Source organism: Borostomias antarcticus (genome assembly GCF_949987555.1).
Source record: "Borostomias antarcticus genome assembly, chromosome: 2".
Classification (NCBI taxonomy): Eukaryota; Metazoa; Chordata; class Actinopteri; order Stomiiformes; family Stomiidae; genus Borostomias; species Borostomias antarcticus.
Window position 1 is genome coordinate 19,787,643 of NC_140235.1, and position 17,785 is coordinate 19,805,427.

General features: G+C 47.9%; 2 protein-coding genes across 2 annotated transcripts in view; one reads left to right on the forward strand and one right to left on the reverse strand.

The window, feature by feature from the left end:
* Positions 1-704: 704 nt before the first annotated feature.
* Positions 705-6,897, reverse strand: LOC311321622 (N(6)-adenine-specific methyltransferase METTL4-like; the record flags this gene model as incomplete). Its single annotated transcript, XM_084453623.1, is given in 8 exon segments — positions 705-994; positions 4,332-4,423; positions 4,631-4,635; positions 4,735-4,909; positions 5,063-5,132; positions 6,461-6,567; positions 6,569-6,738; positions 6,880-6,897. Coding segments are annotated over 8 exon segments (927 nt in total).
* A 649-nt stretch (positions 6,898-7,546) lies between these two features.
* LOC311321632 (structural maintenance of chromosomes flexible hinge domain-containing protein 1-like) overlaps positions 7,547-17,785 on the forward strand; it is a gene marked incomplete at both ends in the record, with an annotated part of 61,121 nt that continues 50,882 nt past the window's right edge. Inside the window, one exon of the mRNA XM_084453633.1 lies at positions 7,547-7,696. Coding sequence (XP_084309759.1) covers positions 7,547-7,696 — 150 coding nt within the window. The remainder of the gene's footprint in view (positions 7,697-17,785) is intronic.

Consider the following 17,785-nt stretch of genomic DNA (forward strand, 5'->3'; position numbering starts at 1 on the left):
TACGAGGAGATGAGGCAGATGATGAGGCACTGAGGTAGATGTTGAGGCAGATGGTATAGACTGTGACGTGGACAGGTTGCTGTGGTCACTAGTCTCTGCTGAGAGCCCTGATCTAATAATAATGTCAAAGCATCAGTCCCCTAACCTTGTGAACAGTCCTGATCTCGCGAGCTCACGTCGTTACACTCGAAACAAACCATCTGGCACACCTCAGGTTATCCGTCCCCAGCCCGCTTGATGTACAATAAAACAACAATTACTCATTACTTTCATCTCTTAATTTGACTCTTCTATTGAGATCTAATAGATCGAATTCACATCTGTCATAAAATGTGTACAAAATATTGGATCAAAACAGACATTCTGTCAGCGATTCTTCACAACCACAGTCTCATTTCCCTGAGGGTACAAACTGTTTTCTGAGTTTGAGTGTGACATGACAGAGAATCTGAACTTCACGGTCCATGTGAAGTTGATCTGAGCGCCGTGGCGATGCGCTTTAATCTCCCCCTGCATCGCTCCACCTGCGCTGTGATTCTCCACCTTCGTCAAGCTACGACCCAGAAACAGACATCAAGATTTCCCAAATGAGAGGAAAGAACTGATCAAAGGAGATACAGAGCGTGGTATTTCAGGCGAGCTCCTAAAAACATCACGAAAACAAATTGGGATTCTGATGCAAAAAGCCTTTTGACAGCGCGCCGCTAAGCAGCGTTCGTTAAGACTGGCGAGAGAGAGGACGACGACGAAGGGGCAGTGGGCCCCTCACGGAGTGAGGGGTCGGTATATGTCTCTCTGTAGTCGTGTCCGGGGGCTCTACGGGAGGATCCTCTGCGGACTTTTCCATTGGGTTCTTCGGTGGGCTCCATGGTGAAGTAGCTGACCTGCTGAAGCTTCAGCACCTCGTTGCCCCAGCTGGTCAAGCCTGGCTGAAGGCTCCGGGCAAACAGCTCCAGGCAGCTGGCGTCAGCTCCAACGTACAGCTTCAGCACCTCTGTTGAAGCAAAGGGAGACAGAGAGAGGAGATGGGGGAGTTCAATGAAAGGACGCTTTCATACAGAATTTTAGGATCTTCAAGGAAAAAACATAAAAGCTCATTAAAGAAGTGAGTAATATAACACCTGACCTTGGCTGTCAGGAAACGAAGACAATCTGTCCATCTCCTACAATAACACTGTATTGCACTGTGCTGTGCTATGGTGGCTTTGTAGTGCAGGACTCGAGAAGTTGGGCGGCAACCTTGAGTCTGAACAATGACGTTCTAGGAACTGCACCCCTGACAGTTTAATTTTTCCTCCGCACCTGCACCACTCGGCCTGCTCACACGCACACACACGCACGCACGCACGCACACACACGCCACCTTGACACTCCGCACAGCCTACACTTCACTGAGGAGTTAATGAGCGCTACACCCCCCAGTCTGAGGCTCAGAATCCCCCCCCCCCCCCCCCCCCCCAAAAAAAAAAGAAACACAAAAAAAACAGTCCAACCTACACACGCAAGTCTCCACCCTGCCTCCCTCCCCCGTTCCACACGCACAGACTGCAGTCGGGCGGAGATAAAGGCCAAACATGCATCCATCAGAGGAACACGGCCCTAGCCTCTTCGGGTGACTCAGGCCTCCGTGTCGGAGACGGAATAAAGGTCTAATTACGCTTTTAACTCCCCAGAAGAACGGACTGCAAGATGAGCAGTCGGACAGAAGGTGCCCAACTTGGGCACAATTACAGGGAAGGTTTAAGTGTCATATTCCTCTCTAAGTGTCTGTGGTTCAGACAGTTCCTCTGTGGTGCACAGACTGCACTCCCACAGACAGACTTTGGTGAAGTGAGCCATATAAAAGACTGAGAAGTCGTTTATTCACTCAGTCAGTTATAGTTCTGATGACGACACCCCTGTAAAAATGCCCTGCTGCCTGATCTATTTTCAACACAATGAATCCATATTGAATGAAGTTTCCGAAAATGTCATGAACAACAAAGGTTAACAACACAGCACACCCAAACAAGCTAATGAGAGTATGTATACTTGTCTAACTCCATGTTGTGGGCTATATCACCCACATAATAATGCCTGCCTCAACTCAGCCAGCACACACCAATCACATACAACTGGCAGGGTGCATGTGTATTGGGCAACTTCAACTAGCAATATGAATGAACATTAACGAGATCTCCATTTAAAAGCAAACATCGGATTACTCATACCAAGAAGCACAAACACTTTTTCTCTCTACAGTCTGGCCATCTGGCAGGGATGTGTTCTGATGTAACTGCCAGGATCACCGCCTGGGAGGGGGCAGAGTGCTACTAGGGCACAGGGTGTCCCGACCCCTCCCTGGGTGTTTGGGACAACTGTGCCATGAGGTCATGACGGAGGTCGGGGGTGGGGGTGTGGGGGGTGAGCACTGACTTGCGATGAGCTGGCGCTTTCAATGTGCAAACACTGGGGCTGGCTGCCACAATTCTCTTAGAAAGGGTCAAAGGGATAAACGCTGGTGATGGGAATAACTTTAGGGCTTTGGCACTCTTTGAAGTGGAGTGACTGAGGTATATTGCAAATTTCACACTGGCAAGCTGTTGCATAATTCTGCAGGTGCGAGGAAAAGGACGTCCGGATTGCTTTTCACGTCTCTGGGTATAAAGTTAATATCCTACAATAAAACGGATAATCCCGATGTTCTATTTTGCATGGCCGCTCGATGGAACCTTTCAGGATCGATAAGAGTTAAATTCCATGGTTCTCTGTTAGAAGTTATGTTAATGTGAGGTGACATCTCAGGGGGTTCTCTCTGCAGGAGCATGAGGCCAGTCCTTCTGACATTTCCTCACAGATGCCCATAACACCACACCCACTCCCACCATGCCCACCACACTACCTGAGGTGGTGCAGAGAGGGTGGGTGAGAAAGAGAGGATGGGTGAGAAAGAGAGGATGGGTGTGGAATGGCTACAGTACAAGGGCCGGGACGATATGATATGAGTGTGAATGTGGTTAACAGGGTTATTGGTAAAAAATAAGAATAGAAATCTGTCTGCCAAGTAAAGCCTGTGGGACGTTAATCTTGTTAATACTCTCGGTCGTTTCCCATGAGTACCATTCTGACTTGAAGGACGTGAACGATCCAAGCTAGCCCCTCGTAAAGGTACAGTAGTTGTCATGCGAAGGCTTGAAAAAAGACTGACCTATGCTGAATCCTGATCCAGAATAACCTGATAAAATCAGACCCACAGGGAGGCTTTACCCAACACAAAGCATCACACTTCCACAGTGGCATCATAATGACTTCAACTTCACAATACCCTGCCATTTTGACTGAGTGGCATATTTTATATTTAGCTGAAAGGGCACTGACAAACCTCTTCCTGCTCTGGCTTGCTTTCCAAGTCAATCTGCAGCACAATAAATCGCATTCCCCTGAGAAGGAGGGTGTTGACGTCAAAGCCCACTCATTCATAGGACTCTCTGCATATTCATCGCTCTTCACCTTACTACTTTAAAACCTATTTCCGATTTGAGCCAAAAGTTTGTCTTGTTACCAATCAATACAAATATAGAACAATGACATGGTATGGCGCGGAGGTGTCTTATTCCCAATCAGGCGTCTGTAACTTTTAAGAGTTAAGTCAGTGTGGGTGTGGCGGTCTGCATTTGCATGTGAAGCACTGTGACAAAGAGCTCTAACTATTAGTGGTAGGGACTGGGCGAGAACATGAGACTGAGGTGATCTGTAGCTTAACGTCCCCAGCTCAATATCATGACGCCCATCTACCATTAAAGGGGGGGAAGGAAAGAGAGAGAGAGAGAGAGACGCAAGGTCCATCATTAGTGTTGCTATACTGCCCTCTAGTGGTGCAATATTTTTCAACACAGTTTCAGTACTTCTACCATCCCAGATTATTTATTTGCCCTATGCCACTAACCTGATGCAGCAGATGGTTTGCTTCACAACCATCTGGGAACTTTCCATTGGAAACTGTTTGGAAAAGGGCAGACACTTTCAAAAATACTTGGCAGGTGATTGGTGATTGGATGAGCCATCTGTCTATCATTCGTGTATATCACAGTAACTTCAACTACCTCCTAACTATCAGCACACCTAAACCCACCCAGTGAGTGGTTAGTATTTCCTCATAGAATGCTGATTGGCCTTGGCCGTTTGGACTATGATCAATAAATAAGTAAATAAGTAAATAAAAAATAAATGAGGATTCTCTATGGAGACTGATCTGCGGAGTGAAACAGAATGTGAGCTTGCGAGATCAGGATGGCCTCACGAGGCTACTATGCCACTCCTGTCTTGAATCAGAACATGGTGGGTGTATTTACCAGAGAGTGAGGGCTTTTGGGGATGCAGGAGTGACGGGACACTGACAAGCACACGCTGATCCTCCACAGAGATTTCTGACTTTCCCAAAGAGCTGAGAGGATTCATCAGAGGATTCATCAGTTACTAATAAGAAACACAAACCCACTGAATGAACCCTGTGGAAGTGAAAAAATAAAAAAATATGTGTTCATTGGTTGTCTGGCCTGGAATCAGCGGTGCTCCCATGCAGGAAATTGTCCGAGCACTAGCACCTCATAAGGCTTATTATCTGAGAGTCCAGGAAAAACACAAAACGCACCTGACCTGGTAAGAAACAAAAGGACACAACAAATACAAAAAATGGAGAATTAACATTCACACAGTCACTTGTTAACATAATGTCCCCGTCAAATGTGTTTTTACCTTGACCCACAGAAACTCTGCCAGTACCTCCACTCTCCAGTGTGGGTAGAGCTCGTCTCTGACAAAGCGCAGGTGGCTGGGCCTGTCGGTGACCCAGGTGATCACCATGCACCCTGGGAAGGCCAGCAGAGGCACTGGGAGCCGTTTGAGCTGGGTGGAGGGCAGAAAGTTATACCTATAGCAGGACAAGACAGATGGTCAAATCAGAATGACAGGGTTGCAGCAGTAGTGATGTCATACATTTAACAGCGTCAGACTCTATAGAGGTGTGTGCTTTATGATCCACAAACATTTCCCCTTCCTCTTTGAATACAGATCATCCTCTAACCTGCCACTCCTTTTGACAGACTTGTTTTTCCATAGTGGATCCAGGACAATCAGCTCATATTTTCTTCGACCTGCACAGAAGTCAACAGAAAAACATTTAAACAAAACGTCATATGGGTAAGAGGCCAGACGCTAATCCCCCACTCTGTATCAGACCTGTCTGTGTCTGTGCTGCTGTACCATCTCAGTCATGTGGCCTATACAGTCTGCACCAAGGGCGTAGGTTTGGTTTCAACATTGGTAGGGACCATATAACATACACAATTTTTGCTGGGGACGAGAGGTTAAAGCTCTTATATATTCATATATTTATGAAATTGAATAATACTAATACAATGTTGTTAGTCTACTGTATCACATCCTGCCTGCTGCGTCCCTCCACTCTCGACTTTTGCTGCTGCTGAGTCCCTCCACACTCTCTCTCTCTCTCTTGGTTGCTTGTGCGTCCGTCCACTCTCTCTCTCTCTCTCACGACTGCTGCTTCATGCATAAAAATGATTTGATTAAAATTTAGATTTTCATTGGATTTTTAGACTGACATTCAATTCATAAATTGATATATCTGTCCATTGGGGGAGTAACAAAATACCAGACAGTAGGCAATACCAATTGCGAAATTCCACAATCCTGGTTTTACAAAGCTATAGCTAATAGCCCATCGGCTAGTATTCATTGCGGACACTTACGGTCATTAGTTGTGAGGACGCCATGATGTCCTATTCAATTAAATCTCTGGTGGGCAGCTAATGTATAATAATGTAATGGCTGCTGCTATCCTAATGTTACAGGATGATAGAAGCCATCTTAACAGTTCGCTAGCTAGCCTGCTTATATCACCGGTTGATAATTTGCCACAATGGAAAGACAAGTGATGTTAGTTTAGGTAACGTTAGCTAGCACCAACCTAGCTGGTTTTCATGTGGCTACTGCCTAAGGTTAGCTACTTAGTTTACCAGCAGCTAGCTAACCTAGCTAACGCTAACGTTACTTACAGTTGCGGAGAAAAAGCTCCTGATATCCCTCATCCTCTTCAGAGGGGGAGGCGACATTGTGGTGGATAGCCTACCTAAATGGCTGTCAGAATCACAACTGTATGGCTTGCTGTCAGCGTCTGTCTGTAAGGCTGTTCTTCAGATCAAGCGAAAATTTGAAAAATGCAATGATCTATCTCAGACAAATGAGCCAATCGTGAGTTTAAAAAATATAAAAATAATACAGGGATGGCACATTCACAGTGGAGGAAAGGGGTAGGCTAACGGTCTAATATCTATAATGCAAAATAATTGGTACGGTCAAGGTTGCTTAAAAGTTGGTAGGGACAATTTGGGCCTCCCAAAATGTTGGTAGGGACATGTCCCGACCGTCCATACGCAAACCTACGCCCTTGGTCTGCACTCACAGTCAACTAAAGGCTGCATTCTGGTGAAATCAGAGAGAAGGAAGGAATACTGTTGCGGTATTATGTATTTTTCCCCCATCAGCGTCACCTCCACAGCACAGTGCATAGTTCTTTTTTATCTGTGTGAACGGGTCCAGGTGTTCTGTACAGCCACCCACAGCATCAATAAGCTGAACTGGGTCCTTCTCAGTGGCAGCCAGCAGAGGGAGCTGTTTAGCCATGTCACAAAGGGCTGCCAGGTTGCACTCCTGAGAGGGAGGGGGCCCCCGTGCCTGGTCCTCCAATCAGTCAGATGACCACAGGACACCAGGGATTTGATGTCCTCCAGGATGGCAGATCTGACCTGTAATAGTCACACACACATCATGTTAGGGAGAGGTCCACAACTGAAAACATGAGAAAGGCATTCATCATCATACCTTTTCATGGTAGGCCATTGATTCGTTTTCTCCTTGGTGCAGATCATTGCGTATTCGTTTTTTTTTCTGTAGGATTTTTTTTTTTTTTTTTTACAGCTGATTAGTGATATACACTATTGCTGTTTGAAACATTTGAAATACCACTTCCGCGCTGCTTTTCCCTCTAAAATACATTTTGCATCCTCGTTTACAAGTGAACAGCTGTCCAAAAGCCACTTTCTAAAAACGATTGACAATGTGACAAAGCTATCCTCTATCTTCTAGGATCTTCTATCCTCAAGGAAAGGTCTCATCTAGGTAGTTGGCGTTTACTTCCTCCAATCTTGCTTCCATACTCGACATGGTGTGGGTTATTGGAGCTAAACACAGACATCAATGGTACAAACTGCGCGGGAGGGTGAGAACACCTGTAGCATATTCCATTGCGCGTAACGAATAGGCTAACGTTATTTAAATTTGGCCCAGATAAATAGCCGTAGCAACAGTAGCTGCAGGACCGCAAATCTTAATCTGTGTGGTGTGGTAGCCTAAACGTTAGCTAAGCAAAGAGGCGTTTGTAACTAACACAGAAATGGCAAAACAACGCTGCTGGCAATCGTTAGCTAGCTAAATTTGGCCTCAGAAATACTTTTTCTTACAAACTGTGACTGAACATAACCTGGAAAGAATGTCGGAGCCAGACACGCAGCAGCGCAGGAGCGTGAATACGACGGTCAAAATATTTGACTGTCGTGGTGTTGAAAGTGAAAAAGCCATGGAGAGAGTTCTGGTCATACATGGCTTGGATTTAGGTGGCTTTTTACAACTTGTGTCTAAGGTAAGCTTGCTTTAAGCTAACTTCCATATCGAATTGTCTTATTTGTATGGATGCACGTTAAAGGGGTAGTGGTAGAAACAGACTAGTAGTTCGTTTGCCTGTGCATTCGGCCTGCTTCTAGTAGGTTGAGACCTATTCCCCCACCTAATCCTACACCTGACCCTCACCCTTACCCTAAACTCTAGGGTGTTCTTGCTAAACTGGGTTGCGAAAAGTAATCTCGCGTCCGGACTGTCTACTACTCTACGGAATTTTGACGGGATATCCGCCCGTTTTTTCCCCAACTTCCTAAAACAAAATTTCAGCGCCTGCATACCATGGATGTATTATATAAACTGGATACAGCCACTCCATTCACTGGCCGCTATCAACAATGAAGCCCTATTGAACCGCGCCATCTTGGCAAAATTTGTAGTCATTTGACTATTTCCGGTTACTTTTGACTTGCGCAGTTGTGCTTTTCTGGCTTTCCGGTTACTTTTGACTTGCGCAGTTGAGCTTCTCTGGCCGACGCGCGTCCACGAAAAAGTTCACATTTATCTGAAATGTAGACGCGCGTTCCCGGCTCTCTCTGCTCTCCCCGCTTTGATTTAGCAATGAAAACCGGCTTGCATATTAACCTGTTTTTGTCAAATATATCAATTGGAGAAATTATTTTTTGATCCTGGCATCTTAGTTTTAACAGGTTAAATATAATTGAACATGTTTTGTTTGCTAGTAGATGGTATTCATTCCGTTCGCGATAACGTTATTGCAGCCAGGCTAAATTCCTCCAGGGAGTCAGTGACAGGCGAGTTGAAGAGCTTCACTCCCCGCCAGCAGGAGCATTGGCCGCGGCTACCGCATCTTGGAAAACCCGCTGAGTTCCTGGCTGCTATTTCACATTCGCCCTTGATCAATCCCAATACCGATCCATGGTAACAATGAATCAATCGTTCAGATCATGGTTATGTTAATAAAGCTAACAATGATGTTGTAACATGCATGCAGCACTGCCGATCTGATCTGAACGATTGATTCATTATTACCATGGATCGGTATTGGGATTGATCAAGGGCGAGTGTGAAATAGCAGCCATGAACTCAGCGGGTTTTCCGAGATGCGGTAGCCGCGGCCAGAGCTCCTGCTGGCGGGGAGTGAAGCTCTTCAACTCGCCTGTCACTGGCTCCCTGGAGGAATTTAGCCTGGCTGCAATAACGTTATCGCGAACGGAATGAATACCATCTACTAGCAAACAAAACATGTTCAATTATATTTAACCTGTTAAAACTAAGATGCCAGGATCAAAAAATAATTTCTCCAATTGATATATTTGACAAAAACAGGTTAATATGCAAGCCGGTTTTCATTGCTAAATCAAAGCGGGGAGAGCCGGGAACGTGCGTGGACGCGCGTCGGCCAGAGAAGCTCAACTGCGCAAGTCAAAAGTAACCGGAAATAGCCAAGTGACTACAAATCTAGCCAAGATGGCGCGGTTCAATAGGCCTTCACTTTAGATTTCGAATCCTGGGGGCTTGCTGCATACCAGACGTAGGCCCAATCCCAAACCACCCCCTACCCACTCCCACTCCGCCACCCAGGCTGCGTTCCGAATCACATACTACCCTACTATATAGTATGCCAAAACAGGATGTAGTATGTCCCAATACATATGCCACATGCAGTATGGCAAAAATACCAGGATGTCCTACTACATCCGGTCGTATTTTGCAGTATGCAAGCCAGCAGGCTTTTCTGGCTATTCTGACCCACAATCCTGTGCGCAGAAGAAATGTGTGTCACATGTGCGAGTCGTGACAGCTGTAGACGAATGTCGCGTTATGGACAGCGACGGATGTGGGCAAATTTCAAGGCGCAATGTTATGACAAGGTAGTATGTCCGAATTGGATGCCTACTGCTTGCAAAGTACGTACTTTCTAATGGCAGCTGTAGTAGGTACTGGTAGTAAGTAGTAGAAGTATGTGATTCGGAACGCAGCCCGAGTGTCCCTCCAAATGAAGTGTCACTCGCAGCTGTGGAGGGCACTCTCAATCGAGGGGGAGGGTATATAAATGGAAAGCCAAATGTGGGACAGAACCGACTCCACCGGAACCGACTGGGACAGGGCCGTCACCATGGCATGTTTAGTTGATTTATGGGAAAATGTTGATGATTTATAATACAAATATAAATCACTATAATTAAATCCATGTATGATGAGAAATGGTCAAAAACCCAAACACATGTTTTTGCAAATTAACTCTAATTAAATGAATATTATAACACTGTCCTGAGACAAATACATTAATTAATTAATAACTTACTCCCATGCCTCTGGCAGCATTCCTTCTTTTTTGTAGAGGCATTTGCATATCGCAGCCTAATCAGCTGCTTTGTCTGTTCCATTGTCCCTGTAAATAATGGAATATATGATGTACATTTGATGTAGACCTAGGCCTATTTAGATTTATTTTATGTCGGCTATGAATACAGGCTTTTAAGAGTTTGCTACAAGTCAAGTGATCTAGGGATAAAGTGATTGTATCACTTGGTTGTATCTTTTGACACCATATTCTGCGATTTTGTTTGATGCAGTGAAATCGGTGTGAGAAAAACAAATGTTTGAATGCTGTAAAATAATCTAAAATAATTGACAGTGTAGGAAGACGGAACTTTATTTATATGTGGTTTCCTGCGGCATCTATTTGGCACGTGCACTTCCTGCTTCGGCTATCGTGAGCTTGCACCGATGCAGGCTTGCTATTTAAGGGGTTGACAGCCCACTCGCACTCCAAGCGCACTCCGCGCTAATTGGTTTGGGACGGCCCTTAACATGGCGAAGCTCGGCGTGAACGCGCAAACGGAGGGGGAGTGGATAGGGCGAGGGCTTAGGGGGTGGTTTGAGATTGGGCCGTAGTAGACAATCCGGACCGGAAGTCGACTTGTCTACCATGAACCTGAAACATGAGCCTTACACCGTGTCCTAACTGCTTGCGACGCGAGCAACAGAACGCGACATCGCATGCTTGCTGTCCTAACTGAAATCGTTAAATTTCCTGTTCTGTTACGTCATTTGTCTGTCATTTGTCTATATTCCCAACTGAAGACAGACGCCTGTCAACGCGAGCGACAGGAGGAAAATAGGAACAGGGCGAGCGTCAAAAGGACAGTGAAAACATTGCGCCGCTTCACGCTGCGTCGCTCGCGTCCAGTTAGGACATAACAATAGAAAACAAAGCAATGGAACGCATTTTATAGCTGACGCTCGCTCGCGTCGCGTGTAGTTAGGACACGGTGTTATTTCCACTGTCGTGCCGAACCGATACCGTGCTCAAACTGTGCCGCTCCGGACCCGTGGGAACGGTAACAGTGTCTGTTTCCACCTCTCGGGCTGTTGCTTTGAAAAAAGTGCAACGTCTCACTCGTGCTCACATTTCTACTAAAGAACGGTTCTGCTTCACTCAGTACGGTAAGACAACTGTTCCATGGGAATGGTTCTGTGAACGGTTCTGGGCCCAACCAATCCCATGTGGAAACACCGTCGGAACGGTTACCCTGAGTGCTCAGAACGGTTCGGCACGACAGTGGAAAGACTGCTATGGAGACCATAATTTCACTGACCGTTCCAGTAGAGCTAGCTGCAGTTTTGATGCAGGCTCTCACTTAGCCCCGATGTGACCCCAGAGATACGCTGTCGCTCCTCTAATCTGGGGTCACGTATAAGGATATAGAAAAGGGTGACCGGACTATTCCGGAAGGCGAATTTCAAATCTGACGCTCACAATGCATTCCTGTAGATGTCTTTTGTCATGTTGGGGCCTTGTCGGTTCGTTTCTGGTGAAATAACCACTGTTATAGGCTATTTTTCACTCACTGTTCCTTCGTTTCGGGGTTTTCTGGTTCTTCTTCTACACTCTACCGGAAATAGTGCGCGCTCTGTGCGATACGTCACAGTGCTGCCACCAATCGGTGAATGCTGCAGCAGCAGTGATGAAATCACTTTTTTGCCTCCCACTCCGCACACCAGGTGTGGTCCGCCCATCCTGCCTCGCTGATGTTAAGATCTCTGCATTGCTGCAGGAGATCCTGTGCGGCATGCACAAAAGGGTGTTTTGACTTGAGACATCGGGGAGGCTCCGCTGTTACAGTGAGCCTGTTGTGGAGCAGGTGGCTAGGCTCAACAGCCCGGCAAGCGAGACGTGCTGTGGTTCCTGTGCGGGGGAGGCCAGCGGGCTGGATGCCTGCAAGGATGGGAAGGTTGTCCACAGGAGTGGGACGCAGGCATCCCGTCACGATGCGCAAGGCTTCATTGATAGGCGGGTCGATGAGGCGGGTGTGAGCGCTGCGGGCACCAGACTGGTGCACAGTATTCACTGGTCGAGTAGACCAGAGCTAGGGCTGCCGTACGGAGTGTTTTAGTCCCGGCGCCCCAGCCTGATTGGACCAGTCGCCTCATCAACGCCACACGAGCTGTTAATTTCTTGCGCAGTGACTTGAGGTGTCGGCGGAACATGAGCGACCTGTCCAATGTCACGCCGAGGTACGTTGGTTTGGCGCTGCATGGCAGAAGTGATTCATCGATGTGCACTCGGAGCTCACGTTTGGCTTCCTTGTTAAAGTGGAAGGCCGCCGACACCGTCTTTGTCTCGCTGAGCTTCAATCTCCATTTCCAGAGGTATGCCGTTAGTGTCTGCATGTCCTGACTCAGTGTGTCCTCCACGGCCTGCCAGGCTCCAGCTGAGTACACCAGCGCAAGGTCGTCTGCGTAGGCGTACTTCCTGGAGACTGCGATCGGCAGGTCGTAGGTGTAGATGTTAGGAGGGGGGCCAGGACAGATCCCTGGAGGACACCGTTCTTAAGGCGTCACAACCTGCTTCACTGTCCGCTACTGGTGGTTAGGGTGAAGCTGCGGTTTCGGACAAGTTCCATGATCATGCTGACCATGTGCCTGTCCGGCAGCAGGTGGAGCAGCTTGCAGGTGAGGCCGTAGTGCCATACGGTGTCATAGGCAGCTGTCAGGTCTATCAATACGGCTCCGGCCTTCTTTTTAGCTGAGAAGTTGTCCTCGATATCTTGAGTCATCAAAGTGACTTGATCTACGGTCGATCTCCCGCGTCGGAACCTGGCCTGCTTCTGTGGGAGCAGCGGGTCGATGATTGGTTCGACACAGGTGTAGATGATCTTGAAGGGGATACATAACAGAGAGATGGGGGCGGTAACTTTTGGGGTCCCCTTCAGGCTTGTTCCGCTTAGGGATCGCAACAACTAGGGCTCTTCTCCAAATTTTGGGAATCTTGAGTTAGTGCAAGCAGGAAGAGAGGAGCGTTCTTAACCAGGACTTCCAAAGCAGGTGCGGCATGGAGTATAAGCTCTGGGCAGATAGAATCAGGCCCCGGAGCTTTCCCTGGTTTTACATGCTGTAGGGCAGCAGTGAACTCCTCCGGTGTGAATTTGCCGGAGATGTTACCGCCGCTAGGAGTTGTAGCCTTCCAGAGGTAAGACAGGTTTTTTTTGCTACGAGACGTGATGATTCCCGGTCTTTGCACTCGTATGTCCCACTTTTCACAAATTGTGATGCGATTTTGTTTGCAGAGATGGGGCAGTGATGGGGGGAGTGTCTAGACCTATCAGTGAGGTTGTTAAGGATACTCCATGCCTTGCGGCTGGAGTGTGAGAAGTTGATGGGGAGCGCTCCTCCCTCCTCCCAGCACTCTCCTTCGGCGGGTTTCACTTCCTTACTTCGACCACTCAAAATCTCGAACCAAACTGATCACATGACCGAGGCTTGAGTGGGGGCTTGTCCGGGATCTTAATTTATAAATTACCCCGGTGTATTAGTGTCTGTGTGTGGTAGGATATCTGTTTGGTTGTTTGTTGTCTGATCGTTGGCTGGCTATGGCTACCTCTGTGGTGCAGTTGTTTATTGAGGCGCCGTCAGTGGAGCTTTTGGATGCCTGTCATATGAAGGACTTGTTTGCAATTGCGGAGCATTATTGTATCGCTGTGTCTAGGTCCGTACTAAAGGCTGAGCTTAAACAGGCTGTGCTTGCTGGGTTGGTCAGCAAGGCCGTGTTGGTCTCCGATGAGCGTGTAGCCCCTCTCGTTGAGGCTGTAGATGAGGCTGTAGATGAGGCAGCCGTTAAGACGGACACGATGGTTCATGATGTTGAGCTTTTGCTACCTATATTACGCCAACCACCCGTCACCCTGCCACGGTATGATCCGCAATCAACCCCGAGTGGGTCGAGCATGGGTGTAGCCCATGAGGCGCGCCTTAAGGTGCGGCTTGCACGCCTCCAGATGGAGCGGGAGGAGCGGGCGCAGGAAAGGGAGATCGCGCACAGGCTCGAGGTAAAGAAACTCGAAATTGAAGCAGACAAGGCTGTTAAAATACGTCAGCTGGAGCTGCAGGCTGAAGGAGTTTTGCCTCCTATAGGAAGTTCGACTCCTCGACTGTCTAGACCCTCCGCACAGTCAGCTGATACATTTAATGTCAGTAGGAATATCGTGTTAGTGCCTCAGTTTAGGGAGACTGAGGTTACGTCCTATTTCTGTGCGTTTGAGCGTATTGCCACTACTCTGAATTGGCCTCGTGATGTGTGGCCTATACTTTTACAGTGTAAACTTATTGGTAAAGCTCAGGAGATTATAGCTGCGCTGTCTCTAGAGGATAGCCTCGACTATGACAAAGTGAAAGCCGCGGTGTTGCGCGCATACGAGCTGGTGCCTGAGGCATATCGCCAAAAATTCAGATCTCACAGGAAGGCAATCACAAAAACCTTTGTTGAGTTCGCTCGAGAAAAGGAGGTTTTGTTCGATAGATGGTGCGCAGCCAGTAAGGCCACGGAACCTGTATCCCTGCGTGAATTAATTCTGCTGGAGGAATTTAGGAATTGCCTCCCCGATCGTTTAGCTGTCTACCTAAATGAGCAGAAAGTAACCTCGCTAACGAAAGCAGCGGTGCTCGCCGACGAATTTGTGTTGACACATAAAACTGTGTTTTCTGCACCGCGAGCTGAGACTACTCGCTATGAGACCGGTGGTAAGAGAGACGCCAGCCCTCCTGTGCCTCCGCCTAACCGGAGCTCAGCTGGAGCTCGCGCTAAGGAGGAACGGTCCTGTTTCTACTGCCATAGACCAGGACATGTTATAGCTGATTGTCTCACCCTAAAACGCAAACAGCCGCCACCGGCCCCTAAAGGAGTAGGCTTAGTTAAGACAGCGAGGGAGGGTTCAGATGACTGTGTTGTTTCTAACTGTGTACCTGTCCTTCCTGATCCCACGTATCGTCCATTCATTTTTAAGGGGTTAGTTTCATTCACCGGTGATCCCGCTGATCAGAAGCCAATTCAGATCTTGCGAGACACCGGTGCTGCTCAGTCCCTAGTCCTGGGTGACGCATTAACCTGGTCGGAGCAGTCATATTGTGGCTCGAACGTTTTACTGCAAGGTATCGAGATGGGCTGTGTGCCCGTACCATTGCATAACGTTCATTTGGATTGCGAACTAGTCAGTGGACATTTTCGCGTAGGTGTGCAGCCACAACTCCCCGTAAATGGTGTGTCGATGATCTTGGGTAATGACATAGCGGGTGGGAAAGTGTTGCCAATGTTAGAAGTATTAGATAGGCCTACTCCTGACGCTGTCTTTTCCATTGACAAACTTGCCCTAGATTTTCCGGATGTGTTTCCCGCCTGTGCGGTGACGCGCTCGCAGTCACGACATGGCCCTGACGCTATTGGCCTATCTGACACGGTGCTCGCTCCCATTTTCTCCAGCGAGACCGCACCACTGCATAGGTCTACTACTCCGGTGAGTTCTGATAAACCCAGTGACACGTATGACGCCCCAGAGAAGAGTGATATTAAGCTACCTGTTACCCGTATCCAGCTGATAGCTGCCCAGATAGCGGATGATAGTCTGTCCAGATATTTTTCTATTGCTATCAGTTTAGAAAAAGCCCAGAAAGAGAAAGTGGCTTACTTTGTAGAGGATGGCTTACTGATGCGCCGATGGAATCCTCGGGCTGAAGTTGACACAGTCTGGAGCGCTGTCGTTCAAATTGTAGTCCCAAATGTGTGGCGTAGTAAAGTGTTGTCATTAGCGCATGATATTCCCTGGGCTGGTCACTTAGGAGTGACTAAAACATACGATCGTGTCCTAAGACATTTCTTTTGGCCCGGTATGAAAACAGATGTCACGCGTTATTGTCGCACTTGCCACACATGCCAAGTAACTGGTAAACCAAATCAGGTTATCGCTCCAGCTCCTCTTAAACCTATCCCTGTTATGGGGGAGCCGTTTCACCGACTTATATTGGATATTGTTGGTCCGCTTCCAAAAACCAAGTCAGGGAACCAGTACTTGTTAACCCTTATGTGCGCTGCTACTCGTTACCCCGAGGCTATTCCAATGCGTACCATTACGTCCAAGGCGGTGTTAAAAGTGTTGATGAAATACTTTTCCACGTTTGGTCTTCCATCGTGATGTCACCGGCCTGATGTTCATCGAGGTGTTGCAAAAGAGACGGGAGAGATTTAATCATCTCCGCGTTGCCTAAACGCGCACTCTGCTGGGGTGCGTTCCGTAACACCAAACCATCCTCGTCGACATCCCTGAACACAGCTAACTCGGGTGCCACCGCGACAGAGACTACAGGAGAGACGGCGGGCCCTGCCATCTTATCTGCAGAATGACCTGTTGTTGATTCGCGGGCATGATACTGTTTTAACATGTTTACATGGCACACACGAGAAGCGCGTCTCCGATCCGGGGTCTTAACTATGTAGTCTGTGTCACTCAACTTTTTCCCGACTACATAAGGACCGGAAAAACGAGCAGAAAGGGAAGAACCGAGGATGGGTAGCAGAACTAACACCTGGTCACCTGGCTGAAAAGACTTTTAACGGCCATGTGTGGCAAGTGCGACAATAACGCGTGACATCTGTTTTCAGACCGGGCCAAAAGAAATGTCTTAGGACACGATCGTATGTTTTAGTCACTCCTAAGTGACCAGCCCAGGGAATATCATGCGCTAATGACAACACTTTACTACGCCACACATTTGGGATTACAATTTGAACGACAGCGCTCCAGACTGTGTCAACTTCAGCCCGAGGATTCCATCGGCGCATCAGTAAGCCATCCTCTACAAAGTAAGCCACTTTCTCTTTCTGGGCTTTTTCTAAACTGATAGCAATAGAAAAATATCTGGACAGACTATCATCCGCTATCTGGGCAGCTATCAGCTGGATATGAGTAACAGGTAGCTTAATATCACTCTTCTCTGGGGCGTCATACGTATCACTGGGTTTATCAGAACTCACCGGAGTAGTAGACCTATGCAGTGGTGCGGTCTCGCTGGAGAAAACGGGAGCGAGCACCGTGTCAGATAGGCCAATAGCGTCAGGGCCATGTCGTGACTGCGAGCGCGTCACCGCACAGGCGGGAAACACATCCGGAAAATCTAGGGCAAGTTTGTCAATGGAAAAGACAGCGTCAGGAGTAGGCCTATCTAATACTTCTAACATTGGCAACACTTTCCCACCCGCTATGTCATTACCCAAGATCATCGACACACCATTTACGGGGAGTTGTGGCTGCACACCTACACGAAAATGTCCACTGACTAGTTCGCAATCCAAATGAACGTTATACAATGGTACGGGCACACAGCCCATCTCGATACCTTGCAGTAAAACGTTCGAGCCACAATATGACTGCTCCGACCAGGGTAATGCGTCACCCAGGACTAGGGACTGAGCAGCACCGGTGTCTCGCAAGATCTGAATTGGCTTCTGATCAGCGGGATCACCGGTGAATGAAACTAACCCCTTAAAAATGAATGGACGATACGTGGGATCAGGAAGGACAGGTACACAGTTAGAAACAACACAGTCATCTGAACCCTCCCTCGCTGTCTTAACTAAGCCTACTCCTTTAGGGGCCGGTGGCGGCTGTTTGCGTTTTAGGGTGAGACAATCAGCTATAACATGTCCTGGTCTATGGCAGTAGAAACAGGACCGTTCCTCCTTAGCGCGAGCTCCAGCTGAGCTCCGGTTAGACGGAGGCACAGGAGGGCTGGCGTCTCTCCTACCACCGGTCTCATA